Source organism: Gymnoscopelus braueri (genome assembly GCF_963280865.1).
Source record: "Gymnoscopelus braueri genome assembly, chromosome: 3".
In the NCBI taxonomy this organism is placed as follows: domain Eukaryota; kingdom Metazoa; phylum Chordata; class Actinopteri; order Myctophiformes; family Myctophidae; genus Gymnoscopelus; species Gymnoscopelus braueri.
This window is the reverse complement of record NC_137612.1, coordinates 39,117,445-39,141,417: the sequence shown is the minus strand read 5'-3', so window position 1 is coordinate 39,141,417 and position 23,973 is coordinate 39,117,445. Positions and strand designations below refer to the sequence as shown.

Below are 23,973 nucleotides of genomic sequence, written 5' to 3'. Positions count from 1 at the left end.
CGGAAGATTTGGTATTTGTTCACATTTACAGTGGGAACCTTTGGCTGGTGAGAGAAATGTAGGTTTTCATTGCTTAAAAGAGTCATTCCTAACCTTTTTCATTTTGATTTCAAGTACTCACAGTCTGATATGCATTAGGCCCCCCCGTTTGATGATTTTTATTTGTATTTCTGGGACCCCAGTCTAATAACATTTTTATTGTTTTAATTGTTGACATGATTTTGTCTGTAAAGTAACTTAAGTAGCCTACATTTACTCAAGTACTGTACTTCAGTATAATTGTGAGGTATTCTTTACTGGAGTATTTCCAAATGTATATGTACTTTTACTTCTACGCCTATCTCAGAGGCAAATATTGTACTTTTTACTCAACTACAATTATTTGAAAACTTTTAGTAACTAGTTATTTTGGAGATTTTGGAGATTACAAAACATACACTAACCACTTCAGCCCTATATACATTTTGGCCATTTGAAAATGGCTGATCTACAAGCTCACAATTGCACTGTTGATACTTACATAAGTAAAGAATGTGAGTACTTTTTCCACCACTGGTGTCATTTGTTCAGAATTCCTTTACTGTATATGTAGCTACCAAGATACACAGTGAAACTGTCATCAAAATAACACTTGTACATTCTCTAGATGTCCCCTGGGACCCCACCTTGAGAACCACTGGCTTAAGAAATGGGCATCAAATCAAATAAATACATAAATAAATATTTCTTCTTTATTGAAACATTTCCATGCAGAGAGAGAAAGGCAGAGAGATCACTATGATAACCTGCGAGCTTCGACTTTCAGCATTCCACTGCTCTGCAAGGATGAAGTCACCGACATGGGATCCACAGCCACTGGAAACTTGCATTTATGGGCAAATTTATTTATGACTGAGCCATTGACTCCCACCTGTTGAGGACAAATGTTTATAAATGATAGAAATACAGAGCAAGTTAAAGCCAACCTTGGAGAATGTACAGACATTTATTCATATAGAGATGACCAGTTTTTTAATTGGTCATTTTATAATTACAAGTATTTTTTTCCCTCTCAGTAGCATAATAAAGAGTAACTCCTGATTTTATACTTGGTTGTGCACCGGTGTCATGCACCAAAAATAGCAGATCTACAAGCTCACAACGTGTCACACTGTTGTCTGTTGCACCCTTTAGTGTCAGCTGTCATTCGACATTTTTGTATGTAACACAGGGGTTCTCAAAGTGCGGTCCGGGGACCCCCAGGAGTCCAGGAGGGGGTTCCAGAGGGTCCCTTGGCAAAATGTGTCAAGGGTAGCACAAAAATCAGTTTAACCACTTTAACCCCATATACATCATTTGAACATTTTTAAAACATTTTAACACAATTCTTGTATGGGGGTCCCTGGCATCAAATATGTTCAAATATTAATCCTTGACACAGAAAAGGTTTGAGAACCACTGGTGTCACAGATAAAACAGACTAACAGATACAAATGACAGCTGTGTGACTAACTGATTGATTGGATATTATCACTCAACCTGACCACTACTATAGCTTACTGTACTCACCTTCTCTGCATTGACCTCTATCAAGTTATTGGAAGATGTGATGATGACATCCTCTGGAGAGAAATCACTCACATCAACTGTGAACTGGAATAGGTCTCCTACGGTCTGGATCTTCCCCATGGGATATAAATGACCTGAAACATTTGTTTCAGAAAATAAGACCAAGTTCGTTAGACAAACTATATTTGTCGCTTTCCTGTTGTTTCTCCACACAACTGACCTGGAAATGTGTGTTCTCTAGCATTTTGCCAACGTTGTGGTCCAACATCTTCAGTGGGAAGACCTTTCTCCATGCCGTCCTAAATACACAGAGCAATAGGTGTCGATATATATAATTAAATATTTTATTCAATATATTATTCTTTTTTAACCCCCAGTATTCTCTCCACTCTCTCTCCAACTGTCGTCATGCTGGTCTTTTATACTGGGTGCATAAAAACTTTAGTGTGTGTGTGTGAAAAGGTGTGGCAATATCTGTATGATGAGGGGCATGCTAAAATTATCATAGCTGTGTGCCTCTCTGAACTGTTTTTCAGAAGTCAGTGGTTCTCAAAGTGGGATCCGGGTAGCCCCAGGGGTCCTTGAGGGGGTTCCAGGGGGTCCCCAGACAAATGATTGATAGTTAGGAGCCAAATGGACACTTACAGGTCTGTAACTCCGAGAGTGTACAAATGGAACCAATTTTGATTCCATTTGTACAAACATTTTCATGTCAAGGACCCCCAAATTGATAAGGATTTGGCCGCGGACCCCCTTTTTAAAATATGTTGCGCCAGGGACCCCCATAAGATTCCCCACTGGTGGTAATTGGCGATCCTTGAAATTAGAAATCTTGAGAATCACTGCTATGGCAGTAAAAATCTTCTCTTATGGGGGTCCCTGGCATATCTTTTCACATGGGGTCCTTGACATGAAAAAGTTTGAGAACCACAGTTTAAAGTCACATGGTCCTGTATCTTTCAATTGAATACAACATGTTTGTAAAGACATATCTTTATTCTTTAATTAACTTTAATTAAAGTCAAAATTGCTCTATTCCACTATTTTGTTAGTCAAAGTACAAAAGAAGTATCCTCAAAATATACTTAAAGTAGCTAAAGTAAATGTCATTATGTAGAACACTGTTTCCCAAACAGTGGGTTGGGATCCATGTTTGGGTCACGGACCAATTTTTATGGGCAAATATGACAAGTAAATATCCCCTTTTTTTTTTTCCTTCATAAAATATATACAAAATACAAAGAAATATTTTTTAAGAAGTAGCAGATTTACAAGCTCGCAACGAGGCACGAAGCGATGCGTTGTGAGCTTGTAGATGTGCTATTTTCACTAGTTTGGGTCCCGGGCAAACGGCTTATTTCTCTTTTGGGTCTTGAGCTAAAAGGTTTGGGAACCACTCATGTAGAATGTTCATTTCAGAATAATATATCAAGTTATTGGACTATAATCATTGATCATTAATGTGTTCCTCGCTTTAATATTGGTAAACGTGGAGTTAATTTTAATTACTCCATAAGTTATTGGTCGATTTATAATTTGTAATAAAAAATTCTAAATCTGCAAAGTAGTAGCCTAACTAAAGCTGTCTAATAAATGTAGTGGAGTAGAAAAGTACAATATTTGCCAAGTGGAATAGAATTATAAAGTAACATGACATGGAAATACTCAAGTAAAGTACAAGTACCTCTAAATTGTACTTAATTACAGTACTTGAGTAATGTATCCTACTAGTTACATTCCACCACTGGCTATGCCTAATTTATCCTCCATCATATGATGGCGTAGAGCGGTGCCTCTCAAACCTTTTCATTTGAAGGACCCCCAGTTTCGTACACATTAGGCAGACGGATCCCCCCATAACCCTTAGTGTACAAATGGAACACACTCAGAGTTACAGACTCTGAGGGTCCATTTGGTTCAATCATTTTACCTGGGGACCCCCTGGAACCCCCCCCCCCCCAAGGACCCCTGGGGGTCCCTGGACCCCACTTCGAGAACCACTGGCATAGAGCACCCAAAATTAGCTTGTAGATCTGCTATTTTCTGGGAATTTGGGGGGGAATGTAGCGTGCTCTGGTGAGTCAGATACAATGACGCACAGTCGCATGGAGGTGGGACATTACTTCTGACCATGGAAAAGTCACCCAGGTTGGTCAACTCCAGCTGGGCAGCAGATGTCACGGAAAGCCCCATTATTTGTCATCATTTACGATGGAGCATAAATTACACAGAAGACTGCATGCTAGTTGACCATTGACAGTGGCGGACAAAGTATACCTCAAGTAAATAAACAAGTATTGAAAAGTACAAATTACAAAGTACATTTTAAAACGTTTTCAGAAATGTTCTTTTTTCGCTATATTTGAAATAGGGCTTAAAGGACGACTTGGGCCACTTAAATCTATCTTCATATAACTAGTCCTCACCAATGCTCATTATGATATGGCACCATTTTTGTCTACTCACTCTGTCAGAGGAGGACTGTGGACAGTTCAGAAACCCACTTGGGGAATCCAAGCTAATAGATACTGCAGGCTCTCTAGTCCTGGAAAGTTAGCATGCTATAATGGAAGCCATTGTTCTCGCGATTAAAAAATAATAATTTGAAATCTTGTTTGAAAAAAAAAAATGATCCTGCCTACGATGATGTCACTGGTAGGCACTAGACGGGTTTCTGAAGTGTCCACAGCCCTCCTCTGAGAAACAGATGAGTAGAAAAGAATAGTACCATTTTATCATGAGCATTAGTGAGGACCAATTATATGAGCATAGGTTGAAAATGGGTGAAGTCGTCCTTTAAGTGGTCAATTCTTAATATATTTTTTTGTAAGTTTGGGTCCCAAGAGTCCCTTCCTAGAAATGTAGTCATCAGCTTGCAACCAAAAAATGAAAATACTCCAAAACTTTACTTAAGTACAGTACTTAAGTAAGTACTTAAGGTCCTTGCACACTGGTGCGTCTTTTCGTTGCGTTTTTTTTACAACAATGAAAAAAATTGAAAAAACAATGAAAAAAAAAAAACGCAACGAAAAGACGCACCAGTGTGCAAGGACCTTTACTGTCCAACTCTGACCATTGAATACAATGAAACAACTCATGACAATTAAGGCAACACTGATTTTATTAAAAAATAAAAAATAAAATATAACTCCTTGAAAACATGTGCCGGATCAGTGTTATGTCTCATTTAACAAAATGACATAAATACAAAATAAAATAAATATTAAATAATAACAATATTGACAATGACAGGATGTAAGACAGGATGTAAAGTAAACAAACCGTAACAACAAAACAACCTCTGGAAAATGCATTAGCAGATGAGGTCACAACAGACAAGACTACCAAATATTAGAGAGAGTATCTGATCCTTTGCCCTGAGCATAAAAATGACAAACTTAAAAGTGACTTTCATTTATCAAAATAGTGTACAAAACCCCACACATTTAAGAGTCCGGAAAACACAGGCGGAAAAAGTGAGTGCTTGAAGAAGTCGTCCTTGTTCCCGGAGGAGTCGAGGACCTTAAATATATTTTTCTTTTAAGACTTCCTGTTTCTGTCATAAATACAAAGCCAAGCAGCCTGACAGATTTTGCACATACTTTTTTTTAAGGCTTCTGTTTCCTGTATTACAAGACCTCTTATGTTCAATAGTATAAAACTTTTTATTTTATTTTCTCTCTTTTTTTTTTACAAACTAATACAAATATCTCTCTGTGTCTGTTGTCATAAAGTACTTAATTTAATTCAGCGTAAGTTTGTTCTGAGTAAGCCGGGAGGGTCCTCTTGAGTCTTCAGTCATGCCACACTTTGCCAAATAAAGGCAGTATATAGTTCAGTGGCAGTTTAAACCCCCCACTGGTTCAGTCCTCTCGTTTGCTGAGTCAGTGAAATGGCATGGTTCGTCAGTGCATTCTGGGTGGGTGGAATGCTTAAGTCACACTGCAAACACACTGAGCGAGCTGCTCTCGTCTTTCAGGCCCAGGATGCTGTAGGCTATTCTCTTCATATGACCTGGCAACCGCACACCAACATTCCTGATGTCCCTGAGAAGAAAACAGAGTTCAACATTAACTACGTGAACCCTAGCATCCCTTTTCTGTGCATGTCATCATAGGCGAAACATTTGGTGAAAATAGCAGGTCGACTATTTTCGGTGAAGAGATTTGGTGTAGAGGAAAAAAGGAGGAGCCCTAGGGGACCCCAGTCAACAAAGTATATACCGTATAGTGTTTAAGAGGTTAAAGGGGGGTAAGTGATATTTATTTGTTAAATTAAGTGTTAATAAGTGATAATACATAGGTCTATATTCTAGTGTTTGTTCAGTAACAGGAGTCTTCCCGTCTCTCCAGTGGTTTAGTAAACAGATAATACCAATTTAATCAAATCAGGAAAGAGAACTGAGGCAGGATATATAAGTGACATTGGAAGTGATTAAACAAATAAATTAGCAGACAAAATTGGAACAGTACACACTATAAAAGTGAAGCTGTTAAATTATCTTTCTGGGGTTCTCTCTCCTGATTGTATAAAATTGGTATCCCTACCTGAAAATTTACTTTCTGTTTACTGAAGGGCTGGAGCAATGGGGAGACCCCTGTTACTGAACAAACACTCTGTACAGCAATGATTACTATCGGAAAAGAGAGCTTTAACTTTTTAACAAACTTATTTTCAAAACAAATACATATTACTTACACCCACTTTAAACCTGAACATGGGATATTTCCTATGGCACAATAGTCAAGGTTCTTGGCCTATATTTAGCTAAAGGAGAAACGGCAATTGTGCTTGAGAGGGGAGGGGCAGTGGTGAATGATAAGAATGACTTGGGCCTGAGGATAAGGAATGATGTAATCCCGCAGAAACACCGGATAACAAATGTTTAGCTGAGACCTCAATGCTTTCTCTGTCTTTTCCAAAGAAACTGGCAGTGAGCCAAATGAGTTAGCGCTGTGCGGTGGTGTGGCATCTGTGCCAGGACATGTGTGGTGGACTTACTCATGCCTCATGGCCAGCACCTGCTCCATGGTTGTGATTCCTGCACGGGCGAAGCTCTCGCTGTACTGGCTCATCTTGATGGACTCCAGCCATTCCGGCACCGACCGGAACATGGTGCCGTCGCAGCCGCTGGTGCTCGGCAATCGGATGGAAATGCTGCGGGGGACAGCAGATGTTCGGATTGGTCAGTATTTACATTCACATAATTCTTCTCAAAGTTAGAATGTTTTTGAAACAGCAGACATAAATCTTATGTATGGCGGTCCCTGGCACAAAATATTTTCAGATAGGTGTCCGCAGCCAAATACATACATTTGGGGGTCCTTGACATGAAAAAGTTTGAAAACCGCTGACAAATTGCACAATTACGGTTCCAACAAAGGGTTTGTTTTAACACCTTCCGTTCGACGTACCGTGGATCAAAGTCTGCGATGGTTTTCAAAGACTCAGGGCTTTGCAGCAGTTTGTCCAGAATGTTGACGATGTCTGGGAAGCGTGGTCGTTTGGAGCGGTCGTGCAGCCAGCACTGGAGCATCAACTGGTAGAGAGCCGACGGACAGTCCATCGGAGCTGGAAGCCTGAATGCCTCGTTGATGGCCTTCATAACCTGAGAAAGTGAACAACGGCATTGGTTTAAAGTTGCTTCCAGCCAGGCATATTTATGTAACAGCACTAGTGTTAAACAGGTTTAAACAGGTAAAAAACTATGAAAGAGCTATTTAAGACTGTGTTGACATGAAATGTTTTATTGGAGGACGATGATGGGAACTCGAGTGAATATAACACCCATGGCAATTCTCAAACGCTACACCCAACCAGGAGAAATGGCATATTGGAGGCCTTTTTGTTGATCTAAACCTAAAGTCAACACTTTTTTTGTGTCTTGCCAGATGAGGAGTTTTAGGGTTTGACAGGTGAAACATACCTCATGGTTACTCATATCCCAGTAGGGCCGTTCACCAAAGGCCATGACCTCCCACATGACAATGCCGAAGCTCCACACATCACTGGCCGACGTGAATTTTCTGTACGCTATAGCCTCCGGTGCAGTCCAGCGAATTGGGATTTTCCCTCCCTGACAAAGTAGAAACAAAAACAAATCATATTTAATGGGGAAAGGGAGTGGAAATACAAGGCGCTGAAAGAGCAACAGTTTTAAATTGGACACTTGAGAGTGATCATGCCTTTAACAGTCTGCAATTTTCCAGTGGAATATAACCGAAGGGTTGATTTAAAAGACCATTCCAGTCTAATTTAGACGTCTTGCTAATTTAGATTTCTTGCCATTGCACCCGTCTTCAACACATTTTGTGTACATAAGTGTATAGTGTATAATTTACTTTAGGTAGCTCTCAGCCTACATATTTAGACGTAATTCACTGCCATTCATGTGGAAAAACACTGCAAGATTTTACAGATGCTAGGTAAAGGTAGTTCACCCTTTTGAAAGTCTCTATTCTGTTTATTTTTTCTAAAATTATTGTATTACTCTAGTACAAATCATTCAAATTCGGCTCGCTAACAGCAATACGCCTGGAAAACTTATGTGCTGCATTTCAAACTTAAATTTTAGTTTGAAGAGGGTTTTTAATGGCACAGTGACTATAATCTAACATTGACACACTTTTTGATGTACTTTTTGTAATGTTTAGACAAAATTTATTCAAACACAATTTCTAAAGAATAAAGCAATTTGGTCAAGGTTTGTCTAAATGTTTTTATGGTTCTGACATGTGGCTGTGAGACTTACTCTGGTGGTGTAGGTGCCCTCAGGTTCATCCTCCAGCACGCGTGACAGTCCAAAATCAGACACTTTACACTCCAAGCTGCCGTTGACCAGAACGTTCCGTGCAGCCAAATCACGGTGTACGTAGTTCATATCTGAGAGGTACTTCATACCAGCAGCTATTCCACGCAGCATACCCACTAACTGATAGGATGGAATCTCCCCGTCATGGTCCTATAGGAAATAAGCATAGTATAAGTGTCTCAGATTTTAGTTTTTATATTGGAACATTTGCATGAATCAATTAATCTTATATTGTTCCAAAAACAAAAGGCTATTACAATATCTATGAAAAATAAACCCAATCATAACACAGCAATCACAATTCCGTAACAGCATCAGAGACTAATGAACAATCCAACCTTAAGAAAATAAGTGCACTTACCCGTAGATATATGTCAAGAGCTCCGTTTTCCATGTACTCTGTCACAATCATGGCATGCTTGACTGTAAAAACAATAACAAACAAAACAAAAGTGAGTGAGTGAAAGAGTAGTCATTTTAATACATTTTGATGACAGATGAAGCAGTGCCTGTTAGGTAAAAGAAAAAAAGGAGGACACTGATGTGCGTTGTACGTGTTTCATTAAGGACTTACATTTGGTGACGACTCCCTCTAGACGGATGATGTTGGGGTGCGAGAACTGACCCATAATGCTCGCCTCGCTCAAAAAGTCCTGCCTCTGTTTCTCTGTGTAGCCAGGCTTCAGTGTTTTGATGGCTACGGCCGTCTCTCCTTTTCGCCCCGGAGCCTTCATCACCCCCTTGAACACTTCGCCAAACTCTCCTGTGGGGCAGCCAGAAAGCAGAGGAAAATTAGAAACAATGCCAGGATATCATATCATATCAATATCAATCTAAAGCAAGCACACATTAAAACCACTTAAGCTTAATGCCGAAATGCGGAAACAGCCGATCTAAAAGCTCACAATGTGTCACGATGATGTCACGCATTGTGAGCTTGTAGCTATTTTCGTTTTCTTTGGGGGGGTCACTTTTGACTGAATTTGACAGAATACACAAATTCAGCCCGATTTTAGGTGACCTTCATGAAATTATTTCATGGTGGTCCTCGTGAAAGACAAAAATGTTGTGTAGTCTGATCCCGGCTTTACTGACGCCTATAACGACATGCCCCATGTTGAAAGTGGTTTACAAAACATTTATTTCATACCTGCACCGATGACTTTTTGTTTGGTTATGGCACCAGGAGGAATCTCTGTGGCAAATTTAAGGATGGCAATGTTGGGATCCTCGTACATGTGTGGGTCGACATAAGTCTTCAGAGGCTTCAGTTGATCTAAGGAGGGAACGGTGATCAGAGAATTAGTCATGATATTAAGGCTGGTCTCAACAAGTTTGAGTAAATAGTAGTTTGAATCATATTCTCTACTGCGTTTTGTACCTGTGGAGAAGTAGGGATCTTCTGGTCCTCCTCTGCCATGAGAAATCAGTCTCCTGAGAGGAAAAGACATATAATCACTATAGAGCTAAATAACACCAAGATTGTAATGGCAGGTCAGTCGCTGCCCAAAGAACAGGGCTGTTTTCAGTGGCAGCACTGGCTATTACAGATAAACCCTCTATCAGACATCACAGCACAGTGTCCTTAATTTGATTACACTTGTGGCGTATAATCACAGAGTGGGCAGGTTTGCAGACTACGTTCATGGCAATCACATAAACCATAGAGGAGGGACATGAGGAGTGTTGTTACTAACCGTTTGCGCAGCAGCAGGAAAGCCACTACGACGACCAGCATAACTGCCCCTCCTACCACCGCCCCCATAACCACTATGGAATTGTTCCCGATTTGAGACTCCGCTGTAAACAGAAAAAGAAAAAGGAAAACAGAAACGTCAGTATACCAAGAACATGGTACCTGGAAATAAAGTCAAATCTAAAGTTAATATGTTTAACCAAAAAAGACATTTGATTTTTAACTTAAGCCCTATACTTCATTTACAGTGGTCCCCCAGGGGTCTGTACATGGCCCCCTCCTTTTGTCCCTCTACACCAAATCTCTTTGCCAAACATACCGTACCTAATCTACAAGCTCACATAATGCGTCGCAACACGCTGTGAGATGTGTAGATCTGCCTAATGTTTGTCTATTTTTGCCAAATGTTCACCTACAGTATTATGACATGCCCAGAATAGGGACTCTGGGTTCATGTGGTTAAACTAACTCTCAGGATTCTTCTGTTTAGAAATGAAAATAAAATGAAAGACAAAAGCTAAATCTTTTCTCTCTTTCTCTTCGTACCCATGGGTAAAGTCTGGAACTCATGCTCCAGGCTGTAGCTCCCAGCGATGCCTTCAGCACTCAGCGCCTGGACCCTGAACATGTAGGTGGTGTCAGGGTGGAGTTCTTTAATGTGGGCTGAACTTTTCTCCAGAACTAGAACGGTGTATGTGGTGACATCTCGCTCAGTGTTGTCGTCCTGAAACAAGAAACAAGGTCACGTTAAACACTTAAACCCTATATACTTCTTTGACCGGAGTCAACCCAGGGGTCCATACTTGGTCCCCTACTTTTTTCCCCCAACACACCAAATCTCTTCGGCGAGATTAGCCGATCTACAAGCTCACAGTTGTTGTGAGCTTGTAGATCGGCTATTTTCACCAAACGTTTGCCTATTATGAATTTCCCAGAATAGGGACTCAAGGGTTCAAGTGGATAAAATTGTATGGAATCCATATTTTTGTCTTACTGTTAGCTGGGCAGGTCACTGGCACTGCCCAGATAGCAGCAAAGGTGCAAGAGACACAAGGAGGAAGAAGAGGAATATTACCTTTCTGCGGTACATTAGCTCATAGCGGTGGCTGATGTGGACAGGACTTCTGCGCGACAGCGCCCAAGATAGAGACAGACTAGTGGAGCTGCGCTCATCCAGGCGGATCAACGTCACTTTGGGCGCATCTGATGGTGGGTGGAGGAAGGAAGGCAAAATAATAGTTACTACCTAATAATAGCCCTCGGAAGATCATTTGGAAATGAGAGCCTATGGGATGCACGGGCCCTCCTCCATCAAAGCCTTCCATGGTTTGTGTAATAAGCCCTTGAATTGTAAACCCCATGCTCTATTCACATCACGAGAGATACTGTAAATAAAGGCTAATTTAAGGGTGTATAAACCCTCATTATAGAATCACAGAACAAACTGTACTCCCAATGTGCTAACCTGTATAGTGCAGAGCAGTGGTGATGGAAGCAGTGGGCTTCTGTGTGCTGTACTGGGACACGCCGCTGTGCGCTTCCACGGTGAAGGTGTAGTTGAGGTGAGAGTCCAGCTCGCTGGCGATGACCGCGGAGTCCCGCAGGCCGGACGTCTGTGGCTCAAAGCGGACCTTGTCGCCGCAGGGGACGCAGGAGTCCTCATCGCAGCGCTCACACAGCACACTGTAGGTGAGGTCACTTCGACCCCCTGTCACCAGCGGAGGGCTCCAGGACAGCTGCAGTCTGCCCTCAGCTAGGGTGGCGGAGGACAGGTCACGAGGGGCACTTGGTGGCGCTTTAGGGAGGAAGCGGAGAGCACAGCTGTTAGCGGACGACTGCAAGGGAATCTTGTAAAAGTCACTAATGAGGTGACGGCTTTGGTTGATTAGGCTTGACTTATGGGCTGTCGAGGTAATGAAGCTGTGTGAACGTGGTTCTTACCAGAACAGGCCGACGTAGAAGGGTCCGAGGGGGAGCGGTAGAATCCCTCCTTGCAGGGACAACTGACGGCGCTGGCTGCCGAGGCCTCCGTGTTGTCGGGACAAACTTGACACGACCCGCTCGATATGGAGGACTTGAAGTAGCCCGGTTTGCAAGCTGTGTGTGTGAGAGACAAGTACACAGGTTTGTTAGTTGAAGCGTGACATGTCAGGACATGCAGCGCATACACACAACGCAGGAAGGAATGACTCATTCATCTGTGAAGAATTCAACTATATCTCAAATATCAGTCCTCTGGGCTTGGCAGGAAACATTTGTTGTGGGAAGTCTATAATCACAGAAGCTTTGTATCAATGGAAATGATATGGGATTTCCCTGGCGATTTGCCTCCACTTGTCCTCTTTGCCTGGAGTCCTATTCTCCAATCCCACCGCTGGTGTTAACCGGATGACTTTGAAACAGTAAATCTATCAGGCAACCAGCCCTTCCATCCTTAACTCTCAGATGAAATACCCTGGCTTAAAATGTGAGTGTTTTCGCAAAAGGAAATAGCACCTTGGACACTGGAGCGGAGGTATTTCAATTGGCCCTTTTGGAAACAGAAACAAACGTTCCATTCCGGGGCGAGGAAGGTTAATGAATGTGTGGATTAGACAGAGACCAGGATGCAAAAACCACAAGTCTGTCTGGGGCTGTGCTTCCTTCCATTCTTCCTTCCTTCCATTCCGCCCACCAGTGGCGAATGACAACATGTGAGGATGAAGAGTTATAACAGGAAGAACCAGGCAGAGGGCCGTGATGTTTGTTGGGCTGATGGAGCCCTGATGCACTTTAATATTTTCTCAGACAGAGCAACGTTGTCTTGAAAAACATAAAACAATACGTCATCTTGAAAGATCTAGTCTCGCCTTCCATCTTAGCGTCTCCCCGGGGGGGAACAGTCTTTCATCTGGCCCCTGTGTGCTGGTGGCTGAATGTCCAACAGAGCTCCGCTAGGTGGTCGGTTACTTAACCACCATGGCAGAGGGACCTTTGCACCCCGGCTATCTCCACACAATAGAGGGGAGGAGGGAGCAGGTTTGAGTTGGACTCGGATAGAGATGAATTGGCATAGATGGACGTATGGGGGATGGGTGGAGGTCTGAAGCGCCAACAGAAGTTCTCCCTGGGGAGTCACTTGCGGGAGTGTGGGGGTGTATAGGGTCCTTTCGCATAAGAAAAGGGGGCCAGCCTATTTCATCTTGAGCTGAAGCAGCAGGACCTCTGTCACGTACCATAGAACCCCCGTCCCTATTCATCTATTGTTTCTGGGATTGGTGCCATAATATGTTGAATTAATCATTACAGCAAGCAAACTGCGGCATGTGTGTAGTGTGACGGCCCCAAGCGCTATTGTTGTGAGTAGTAATATAACTTTAAATATAGTCAGTTCTTACAATCAGACTAAACTTGGGAAAAGTTTTGAATTAGTAATGATTATTGTAATTTTATGTTACTTTTAGTTGTTGTCATAAAATGTCATAAAATAAAAAAACGAAACAAAAAAAACAATCATTAAAAAGAGGTAATGATTACTTACTAAACCTTAGCCCTCTATACTTTGTTGAACGACAAATAGAAATTAGCTGATCTACACGCTCAGAAGTTTTGAAACTTTGGAAAAAAATTGGCCTGTAATGACATGCCCAAAATCCCCAAATAGGGATGTCAGGCCTATAACGACATGGCCAAAATCCCAAAATAGGGATGCCAGAGGTTGAAAGTGGTCAAATTAATCAATTCACTATATCTAATGATATAGAAACCTCTGCATGTGTTGCACTCAATATTTTGGGAATGTTGGCGGAAATAGTTTAATTGTCCCATGCCCCCTTTGAATTTGAAAGCCATGTGAATAGGACTTCTGTTCCACACCAGTGCATCTGTTAATTGAATCTGTTTTTTTGCTCTTTGTCTTCCTGCATTGTGCTAATGAGTGGGAACATGGATTAGGCAGCTCATTGCGTGTGTTTAACGACCGGATGAGAGAGCAAAGAGAAGTAAAGCGGGGCATGTCATTGGCTAACAGCTGTCCTGTTGGACTACTAATCCTCTTGACTAAATTACACTCCTCACCTAACTAAGCAGCCACGAAACTAACCACCCTCATGCGCCAACTGTCGACTCACTCCACACCCTCCACTCCAACCAAGAGCAACCTGCTTATTTGTGTCAGTCAGCCTTCCTCTTCAAATTCTTGTTCCCACAACATTTGGGTACCTTGGTGAAATCCATATAGAGACCATGGGACTATGTAGCAAACTACTTGCGCTAGTACACAAGTGTAATAAAACAAATCCTGAATAACTCAAAACAACCGATAAAAGGCAGCTTCCTTCTTTTATAGTGTTGGAAAGAAATGTGATAAGAAGCCATGGAAAGTGCAGTGAAATAATAATGTTTTTACTTTAGTGGACAAAACATGTTTCCTGTGTCCTAACATTAAGGTCATCCTCCAGACTAAGTTTTTCCTGCTATGAATGTTTCCTCGTTTCCTATGTACAGCACGCTGGGAGCTTCCGTTTCAGGTGCATAGTTCGGGGTTTGCCCGTGGTCAGGAACTGGCCTGGAAACATTCCTGAGCTCTGCCTTCCTTCCCTGCCCTGACTTCTCTTCAAGCCCTTTGAAGTTTTTCTCCTGTGGTGGAGAATCACTCCAACAATCTTAAGACACTATATTCACTCTTTGAAGTGTGTTATTACCCATGAGTGGTGCGGTGACTGTTCACCTGATCCGCTCACTTCATAGGAAAGGATTCCACGAACTTGAACCGACTCTGCCATTCAAGGTGACTTGGGCCGTCAAGGGACCCTATAGTCATAAACCACAAGCTTGACTCAGTCTAACCTAGGCGTGTCACAACCATCCCTGTAATCTGAGGTTTCCGTAGCCGTAGCAACTGACACACACACAAATACTTTGTGCCTTGGGGAAGACACACCGGTCAGGTACACTTCCTCCTCCTGGCGCATTCACACCACCAGACCTTCCCCTCAGTCAATCAGTCCTGTAGGTGACGTGAGGGTGAAAGAATTCCTTTGAGAAATCCCCACGGCTCACTGAGCACTTTGCCCTTCTCTTCCTCCCCTCCTTCCAGTGGTGTAAAGTAACAAAGTACATTTACTCAAGTACTGTGCTTAGGTCTAATTTTCAATCTCCACTACAACTCAAATATTGTACTTTTTACTCCACTAGAATAATTTGACAGCTAGTTAATTTGCAGATTTACATTATTAATACAAAACATACCCACTTAAGAGCTATTTTATACTTCAGCTGTTCAAAAATAGCCGATCTACAAGCGCACAACACATCGCTTCGCGCCACATTGTGAGCTCGGGTATTTATGAAAATGTTTTAGTTACCTTGGTTCTGTAAGTATATTGATGCCAATACGTTTGTACTTTTACTCAAGTAATATTTTGAATACAGACCTTTTACTTGTAACAGAGTAATTTTATTGAGTACTTCTTCCGTCACTCCCTCCTCTCCCAGTCTGTCTACCCTCCCTCCACTCCCACACTTCCTCCAGATAGCTCCGTGCACACACACCACACCCCGGAATGCCTGAGACAGGCCAACTTCCACACAAACAATGAGTGCAAATATGAATACAGTACACAGTCACTGCTGTGTTTTGTAAAGTCACACACACTTCCACACACTCATAAAGGTTTGACTGGAGGGCAACACATGCTTGTGAAATGGTTGAGCCTCTCGTGCTTATTCTCGGGTCCCCTCGCTCGCTCCCATGAGGAGACTTCTTTTTCAACCTTCAGGCAGTCTTAAACAACTAGGCATTTGAAAATCAGTTTTTATTTATTTGTTTATTAACCACTCTTAAGCGCTACATCCTACGTTGCACAACGGATAGCGATAGCGGATAACGGACAGGCTCAGTTAGCTCACAATGTAAGGTTGTAGATACACTATTTTAGCTGTTTTTAAACATTTTTGATGCTTTTTGAAAATGTTCACCTATAATGATGACACAGGGATTCCAGATTGAAAGTGGTTAATTAATTGAACTGTAGCATCCCTATTCTAGGCAGCATCCCTATTCTAGTATGCTATATTCACTGAAAATAGCAGATCTACAAGCTCACAACTCATCACGATGTGATGTTGTGAGCTGATCGACTCTTTTTGGTAAAGAGATTTAGTGTAGAGATTAGACCCAAGTGGGACCTAGTCTTGGTCAATGGTGTATATAGACATGGGCCCTATCTTGGGCGCCACCTTACCCCTTATCCCTAAACTTCTTTGCCATTTTTTACTATTTTGAAAAAATATTTTCAAATAGTTCAAATAGCCAATCTACAAGCTCACAACGTGTCGATGTAGATCGTCTAGTTGAACTATTTTAAAATGTTTTTAAAAATAGTAAAACATGGCTAATAAGTTTAGGGATAAGGGGTAAGGCAGCGCCCAAGATAGGGCCCTAGACTTAATAAAAATTAAAAACAATCTCTAAACTCTAGGGCCTAGAGTTTTTTTTTAATTAATTCTTAAGTAGTTAGTAGTACTCAGATAACATTTGCATCCTTGTATCCCCAGTTATGTATCCCTCATATTCATCTTTCCCTATCACCCCCCAAGCTATTTTCCTCAGCCATAAAACAGTGTCCCTCCCTATGTCCCTACCCCACCTCATTCCTGAGTGAGCACTGCAAAATCCCAACTGTTCATTTTAACTCGGAGAGTATAAAAGCGGTTCCTTACAGGGGCCGCTTTTACACTCCCTCAAGAGTTTCGCAGTGCAGAGAGACAAACAATGGAAAGAATGTCTTGGCCAACAGGTAAGAAGATGATTCATTAACAGGAGGCCATTTCCCCATATTCAAAATGCATCTCTCTGCCAGGACTGCCTGCTTCCATAGTCACCAAATCAAAATAAAACGTTTTAGACCCCTCCCTTCATTTATACCTTTCTCTTTAATTACACAACAAATACGCTGCCTTGGTTTTTGCGACGTGTTTGAAAAGATCTCCAAACAAGCGAGGTGCAATTAACATTCCTGTGCGCTCATTTCTATAAACCTTGCCAGAGTGGTGGTTATGTGTTATGCTTTCATAAATACCACTAGCAACTCTTAAAATACCAGCGTGCACAAACTCAGCCATTACATACTTCAAAGTTCTGACGCTGCTGCTGCTTACCTTGGCAGGAATCACCCGTGGATTCATAGCCGGCACGGCACTGGCACTGGCCCACTGGAACCACCCACTCTCCGTCGGCGGTGCAGTAGATACGCGGGGTGGCCTGACTGACGGCGTTCTCCACGCACACGCCTTCAACTTCCTTTAGGGCATCGGCCACCGTCTCCGGGAAGGTTGCCAGGCTCTGCACGGTGGACGGGCAGGTCTTGTAGTACACTCTGACAGAGAGCAGTGCCACACAGGCCCCCATGTCCTGGAAGGCCAGATAGAACCCCTTCCGCGACAGTGCCTCCACGGCCCTCGTCTCCACGTTGATCTTCAGCGCGCCTCGGCCCCTTGTGATTTCATCGGGAGCTATGGTGGCCACTTTGCGGAACTGGCCCTTGCGGAAGTTGGTGCCCACATCCGCGTCGGCCTCTGAGATGAACAGATTGAAGGTCTCTTTGCAGGCCAGCGAGGCGCCGTCAAAGGTGTTGCAGTCTCGCACGACAAACCGGAGCTCCACGGAAACCCGCGCTGTCCCCGGCCGTCGCTGAATGAACGTTGTACGCAGCCAGTTATCCTGGTCAGCGGAGTCTATGTTACATACACTGTAAGTGTAGAAAAGTGAGCCATTGACCACGGTCTGGACTATCTCCCACTGCAGGACAGACAGAGAGAAAGGAGGGGGGTTTCGTTAAGGGGGCAAGGGTCACTGTTACAAAGTCATGATAATGAAAGACAAAAACACAGGGTCTTTTTCTGAGACTTAAGTGTAGGGTTGAGAGGTTTTGTTCTCAGCCAACAAGTGGCTTTTATTGATGAGACAACTCTTTTTTCATGCTGAGTGAGAGAGCCATAAACAGCAGAAGCTCGGCTGCTACCATTTTTCCGCACATTAACAGGGGAGTTGGCCTGGACGTGTACAGCACTCGCAACGTGTGTGGCTTTTCCCTGACTGACGCGGGTGCATGTGTGCGAGACAGACATAACCAAAGAAAATAAATACCACGGTGGAATACAGACTGACATTAAATGCCACTTAAATGAGCTTTACGAGCTTAGAGCAGAGGCATGGTGGCGATATTGGCAGCAATTAAGTCCTTTTATGAGAGGGAAGTGATGACGAGTAGAAAGACTAAACGCTTCCATTAACCATTACCAATTTATCTAACACCTCACTTGGGATGAATGAAACATGCTAGTTTCAGGGATTGAAACAAAGAAGAGATTTACTTTACTGAACCTGGAGAGTTTAGTTCAGACATAAGATTTTGGGGGGAAAATACGACATACTTTAACAAATTTGTTGTATAGTATAATGTTAAAATATGACACTTTATGTAGGTCGCACTTGCGACACGTTGTGATCTTGTAGATCTGCTGTTTTTGCTATTTCTTTTGAAAACTTCTGAAAACATTTTAACATGTTAAAAAGTGATGTCAGGTTGAAAGTGGTTAGAAATCTGGACTCGTCGGCTGCATAATCGCCAATACCAATGTTGTCAAAAAAGTAAAATAATTGCTGATATTTCGGCCAAACAGAAATATCAGTCTAGCTCTACTTCAAGTCAGTGTATGATGGTCTCTAGCCAATACAAGTTTGAAGATACTTTGCAAGTGGGGAAGTTGAAAATGAAAACAGCAAACATCATATAAAACCAGAGGAAATCCTATCCAATACAATAAGAGCTGCTGGATGTGTAAAACCAACAGTCACACTCTCTTCCAGAGCTCAGCCTGGGCTCTGGAACTGGCCACTGGCCACGTCCTGTTGCTTTTTTTAGACGGAAAGCCACAGAACTATAGATAGAGGGATACTTCTCTCTCCCACACACAACCAGTCTTCCCTTTCTTTCTCCTTTGCTCATGTCTTGTGTTCTACCACAACAGTTTCGGATCGTCACACTCTTATAGATATATCTATACGTTCTTAGTAGGGGGGATTGTCGGGTTTTGTGGCTTTGTGCTGGAATGATAACAACCTGTTGGATGTTTGTATTTAGAGAATGCACCCCTGTACCATACAGTGTGATGTAGCTTGAACGTTGACATTTCAATGGCATTCAGTTTAAAACCACTTTAACCCTGGCGTCCCTATTTTGGGGGCGAAAACTTTCAAACATTTTCTAAATGCCTTCAAAAATAGCAGATCTACAAGCCCGGAGCTTGTAGATCGGCTATTCTCTTTTCTTTCTTTATTTTTTACATGTTTGAGAATAGTGCTTAATGAAAGGGCTGCCCTATAACACAAGAGTTGGTGACAAATCCTGACTCAGCTGACAATTACTGTTCCATCCTTCCCAGAATGGAATGCAAAATGAAACCGTTGTGCTCACAGCCTTAAGACATGAAGACAAAGACGGAAGGACTGGAAATTCTAGAGGCTTTTAAAAATGTGTGCTGAGGAATAAATACTGACCCCGTCCTCATATGGCGAGGTCAGCCACCCCAACTCTCCTCCGGAAGCTCTCATGTCCAGCAGTACTTCTATAGGAAGGAAAGAAAAATAATGTCAGAAAATGGCACAACATAATTATCTGTCAGTATAGGCCTTCAGCAGTGATTCTCAAAGTGAGGTCCGGGGAACCCCAGGGGTCCTTGAAGGGGTTTCAGGGGGTCACCAACGGAACGAGGAACTGTTTTAACACTTGTAACTAAACATGTGCTATTCCAAAATGGCAGATCTACAATCTCACTGCAACACGTTGTGGGGCTTGTAGATATGTATTTTTGAGAGAAAACAATATATCTAGAAAAACACAGATCTACACACTTTTGGGGTCCCTGGCACAAAATATTTTCAGATGGGGATCTGTGATTAAATACATAACAATTTGGGGGTCCTTGACGCATGAAAATGTATGAGAAGTGAGAACCATATGGTCTACATAATATAATTTACTTTTAGTGCACAAAGAAATGAAATAGCAGTTACACACCATAGGTCTATAATTATCCAGTTGATTGTAAAGGCCTAATATAACTGTTGGGGGTATTTATTGTTTGAATAGACTTATTATATAGAGCTCTTATAGTGTATAAGAGCTCTATATAATAAGTCTATTCAAACAATAAATGACCATGGTTTTATTACAGGAGGCAACACAATAAAAAAAAGGGGGTATCAACTTTCTGGGGTCTCTGGTGCCAACAACTTTATGGGGGACACATGCTTTGCCTTGACATTTTAATCAAGCATGTCAGTCTGATTCAACGTCTTCGTTGACCATGACCAACAGTACAGGACTAAATAACGGTTGAGAAACGCGGGGGCAGTTTAATTGTACGACCGGACGAAAGTGCATGAAAGCTTTGTTCCAGATCATAAAAGTGTGAAACGTAAACGTGTGTCAAGGTTTTGTCATCACATTGGCATTCTCACTTCCTCAGCTCAGCCCCGAGCAGTGTGAAGCAACCGGCAGGGAGTCAAATCTCGGCACTGCTGGAGTTGCTTTAAAAACAATAAAAGATCTGTCCCAAAAGTAGCCTAAATTATACGACTAGTTTAACAAAACACAAACATCCATATACGATCATTTCTATTTTTGAACCAAGAAACACATAGATTTCAATAGGCTAATGGGATTGGATGCTCATGATAAATAGCCTACACAAATAAAGTTATAGACTACAATTAACTTGAATGGGCCACTTTTTAGGATTAAAAAGTAAACTATAATCTAAATCACTTAATAGGCTACATATTGTAGACTATAGGCTACAATATGTAGCCTATTAAGTGATTTTAGCTCAAGTCCTCCTTGAAAAGTGTGCGATGAAGAAAAGAAAACATGTAATGTAAAATAACTTACGTTCTTTTGCCTGGCAGCTGAAGGAGACGTGAGTAATAAATAAAAACAGAAATAAGTTCACACGAAGGAAATCCATGGTTTCTCGAACGGTTAACGAATCATCTATATAACTAGAGGTAGTATAATAGCTCCGTGCGCTTGTCCCGCACCAACTTCTGTTAGATCACTGACTGACTGTGGTGGGTCTACTCACTCTACTGCTTTAGGACTCACAGGACGCACCACTGAAAGACCATTGAGAAACAGGTGGCGCACCACTCGCTCCGCCCCCAGAGCCTTTGGAATGCAATAATGTGCAATGTGTGTGGGGGGAGAGGGGGGGGGAGCATGTCTGTGACCCTACCTGTTCATTGAGCGGATGTATATTGTCTTTAGAAGTGTGAATGGATAGACAAGACAGTTGAACAAGTGGGAAAGTTTAACTCATGATAATGAGAAACTGTCAAGTACAGTGTTATTGGCACATGCCCTTTGAAACCAACACTGTCTCAGTCCTGGAGGCATATTGTGATTTTTAGTGACCAAACGTCAGCATGTGCCTTGAAGGCCGGAGAGGCAAATAATTAAGGCACATGTTGACTTTCTGGACTTCCGCAGACTTTTCGGGACTTCCACATTACAGCAAAGCGGAAGTCCAGTTCTCAGCGTTTTTGACGGTCTGACCAAAAAACGGTTAAAATAAAGCGGACTTGAGCCACGGGAGGCACCGCCGAGCAAGCTTAGGTGAGCGAGTTGCCGTGCAGAGCGTTGCGAAATCCGCTTTGAGCCGACTCAGTACTGTCAGAGTTATGTCCCGATAGGCACAGAATCGTAAATCATATATTACCCAAAAGTCATATATATTGTGACTTTTTTGCCTCTGGCCCCTTCACATCACATGTCGACCATTGGTCAAAATATGCCTTTTGGGAGTGAGACAGTGTTGGTCAAGTGCAGGGTTAATAGCACACCCTTTGAAACATGCATTGTTGTGTCTTCATCCTTCAATAAAAAAGAATTCAAGGACCCCTAAGTAGTCATAGCCTGAAGTATTCAAACAACATTGGCTTCAACTTCAACTTGACAGGGGTGTAAAAGAGTACTGTAAGTGAAAAATATTTTCCATCCAAGCTTACACTAAAGTACAATTTTGAGGTACTTTAACTTTGAGTATGTTCATTTTTCAATACTTTATAGCCTACTTCTACTCCACCACATCTCAAAAGTCAAATGTTACTTTTTACTCCACAACAGTTTTTTTTTAAACCTTAAGTTACAATTTAGGCTATGTTGCAGATAAAGATTATTTATACAAAACAAAAATTAACCAATTATGCCCCGTTTTATGCTTCTAGGATCTACAAACTCACAACACATCGTGATGGCATGCGTTTATTATATTAGTATATTTTCGGTTTGAATCATTTTGAAAACTTTTGAAAGAAATTGTGTTTGTACTGTGTTTTGCACTTTTACTTTTGGTGTCTTAATTAGGTTTTGATGCCAATACGTTTGTACTTTTACTCAAGTCAAAGTTGAATACAGGACTTTTACTTGTAACAAGGTATTTTTATATTGTGGTATTTCTACTTTTACTTAAGTAAAAACATTTTCCACCACACAACCCTTGCTATTGTTTCTGGTTTGCAAATATAATTCTAAACTTCAGTTGAGTGAAAGGGCCATTATCATTAGTAGGAGGATATGAACTCACCATGACCTAACTGTTTCCTTTGTTTACAATGTGTATTTAGATGTGTTTAGATGTAAATTCAAGATTGAATGGGGGGTTTATTTGCCACTCTCATACAGGTACAAGCAGCGAAATGTCGGTGTGGCATGCTCAGCAAACAACTGGATGTAGTAAGATGATGATAGATGATAACTAGCACATGCAGGTTAAGAACATTAAAACAATTTAGCAAGTAATGGGGAGTGTACAGAATATGTTGAGAGAATTAGCCAATAATATAAAATATGTATAAGTAGAAAGTATACATTTACATGCATATAGTACAAGACATGCAAAGTGGTTTCTGACACCATGTATACTCTGTTGTGTGCAAGAAGGGGTGTTTACAGATTGAAGGCAGCTTGCACCTCTATTTTAGACACAATCTAGAGTATGCCTAATGTTATCTGCTTTGGAATGTAGTGCCAGAATGGGATCACAGGAGATGTGGTGTAAAGACACTAAAAGCAATAATTATTCCATCAAGAAGACAGATCTGTAAACCATTTAGTATTTACCATGATAGATCTCATTATGTTATGGTGGTATTTGATGTTTAAACATAATAGGCAAATTTGGCAAGCCTTGTTTAACTGTCTTCCAAGTAATTGGCTGCATCTTCCACAATATCTGATCCAGGACTTATCTTTCCCACGGCTGGGAAAGGAGGGGTCAAGTGAGGGGGTAGGCTAGTATGAATATATGACTACTAATGAGACGGTCTTCATAAAGAACCCCGCAATTTGGGTATGAATATGTGAACACACAAAAAAAGACCTGACAATAGCATCACCTAGCAACGCTTATCTGGAGGAATTTCAGAGTCAAGTCTTGTCTGCGAAGCAGCGTGTACTTGGACAGGAGAGCCCCTCGAACCGAGAGCAGGCCAACACAGCCGCCCACCCAGACAAAGACACCCCAAAAATCTACTGAAGACACAGACATTGTCTTGTCCTACGGTACCATACATGGACATTAATCATACAACAGACACCGTGAATGATGTTGGTTAAAAAAAATGGATTAACAAGTTAAGTGTGCTTTGGACTATGCCTTTTTGACCTACAACTGACAATCATTTTGCTTTTGCTTACAAACACAAACGGCAGTTATGCAGAATTGTAAAGGCAGTATTTGGCTCCTCTTCAGTCAAACACCTTCAGTCAAACTGTGAAAGATTTATTTACTTTTTTTTTTAAAGACATAGCAAAACAAACACTGTTTAATACTATAATTATTATGGCTCTTCCAAGGCAAAGTTTGATATGTTTTC

The 23,973-nt window shown here is 41.7% G+C and overlaps 1 protein-coding gene across 1 annotated transcript; it reads right to left on the bottom strand.

Moving 5' to 3' along the window:
- Positions 1 to 4,651: 4,651 nt before the first annotated feature.
- Positions 4,652 to 21,160, bottom strand: epha2a (eph receptor A2 a). The gene is made up of 17 exons (XM_080423764.1): positions 20,990 to 21,160; positions 19,597 to 19,664; positions 17,196 to 17,835; positions 11,997 to 12,152; positions 11,521 to 11,850; positions 11,131 to 11,258; positions 10,602 to 10,779; positions 10,057 to 10,159; positions 9,741 to 9,793; positions 9,510 to 9,635; positions 8,934 to 9,122; positions 8,721 to 8,782; positions 8,300 to 8,509; positions 7,475 to 7,624; positions 6,963 to 7,156; positions 6,550 to 6,705; positions 4,652 to 5,594 (listed from the first exon to the last, which is right to left on the bottom strand). The coding sequence occupies exons 1-17, from the start codon at positions 21,063 to 21,065 to the stop codon at positions 5,486 to 5,488; spliced, it is 2,928 nt and encodes a 975-aa protein (XP_080279890.1). The 5' UTR covers positions 21,066 to 21,160; the 3' UTR covers positions 4,652 to 5,485.
- Between the last annotated feature and the right edge of the window lie 2,813 nt (positions 21,161 to 23,973).

What these genes read in the sequence shown, in the direction of transcription:
- epha2a (XM_080423764.1), bottom strand. Translation starts at nt 21,065, where the DNA reads ATGGATTTCCTTCGTGTGAACTTATTTCTGTTTTTATTTATTACTCAC. An exon ending in CAGCTGCCAGGCAAAAGAAC is followed by an intron (nt 19,665 to 20,989) that starts GTAAGTTATTTT and finishes TCCTTCCTATAG; the next exon opens with AAGTACTGCTGGACATGAGA. An exon ending in GGGATATGAGTAACCATGAG is followed by an intron (nt 7,157 to 7,474) that starts GTATGTTTCACC and finishes TCACTTTCTCAG; the next exon opens with GTTATGAAGGCCATCAACGA.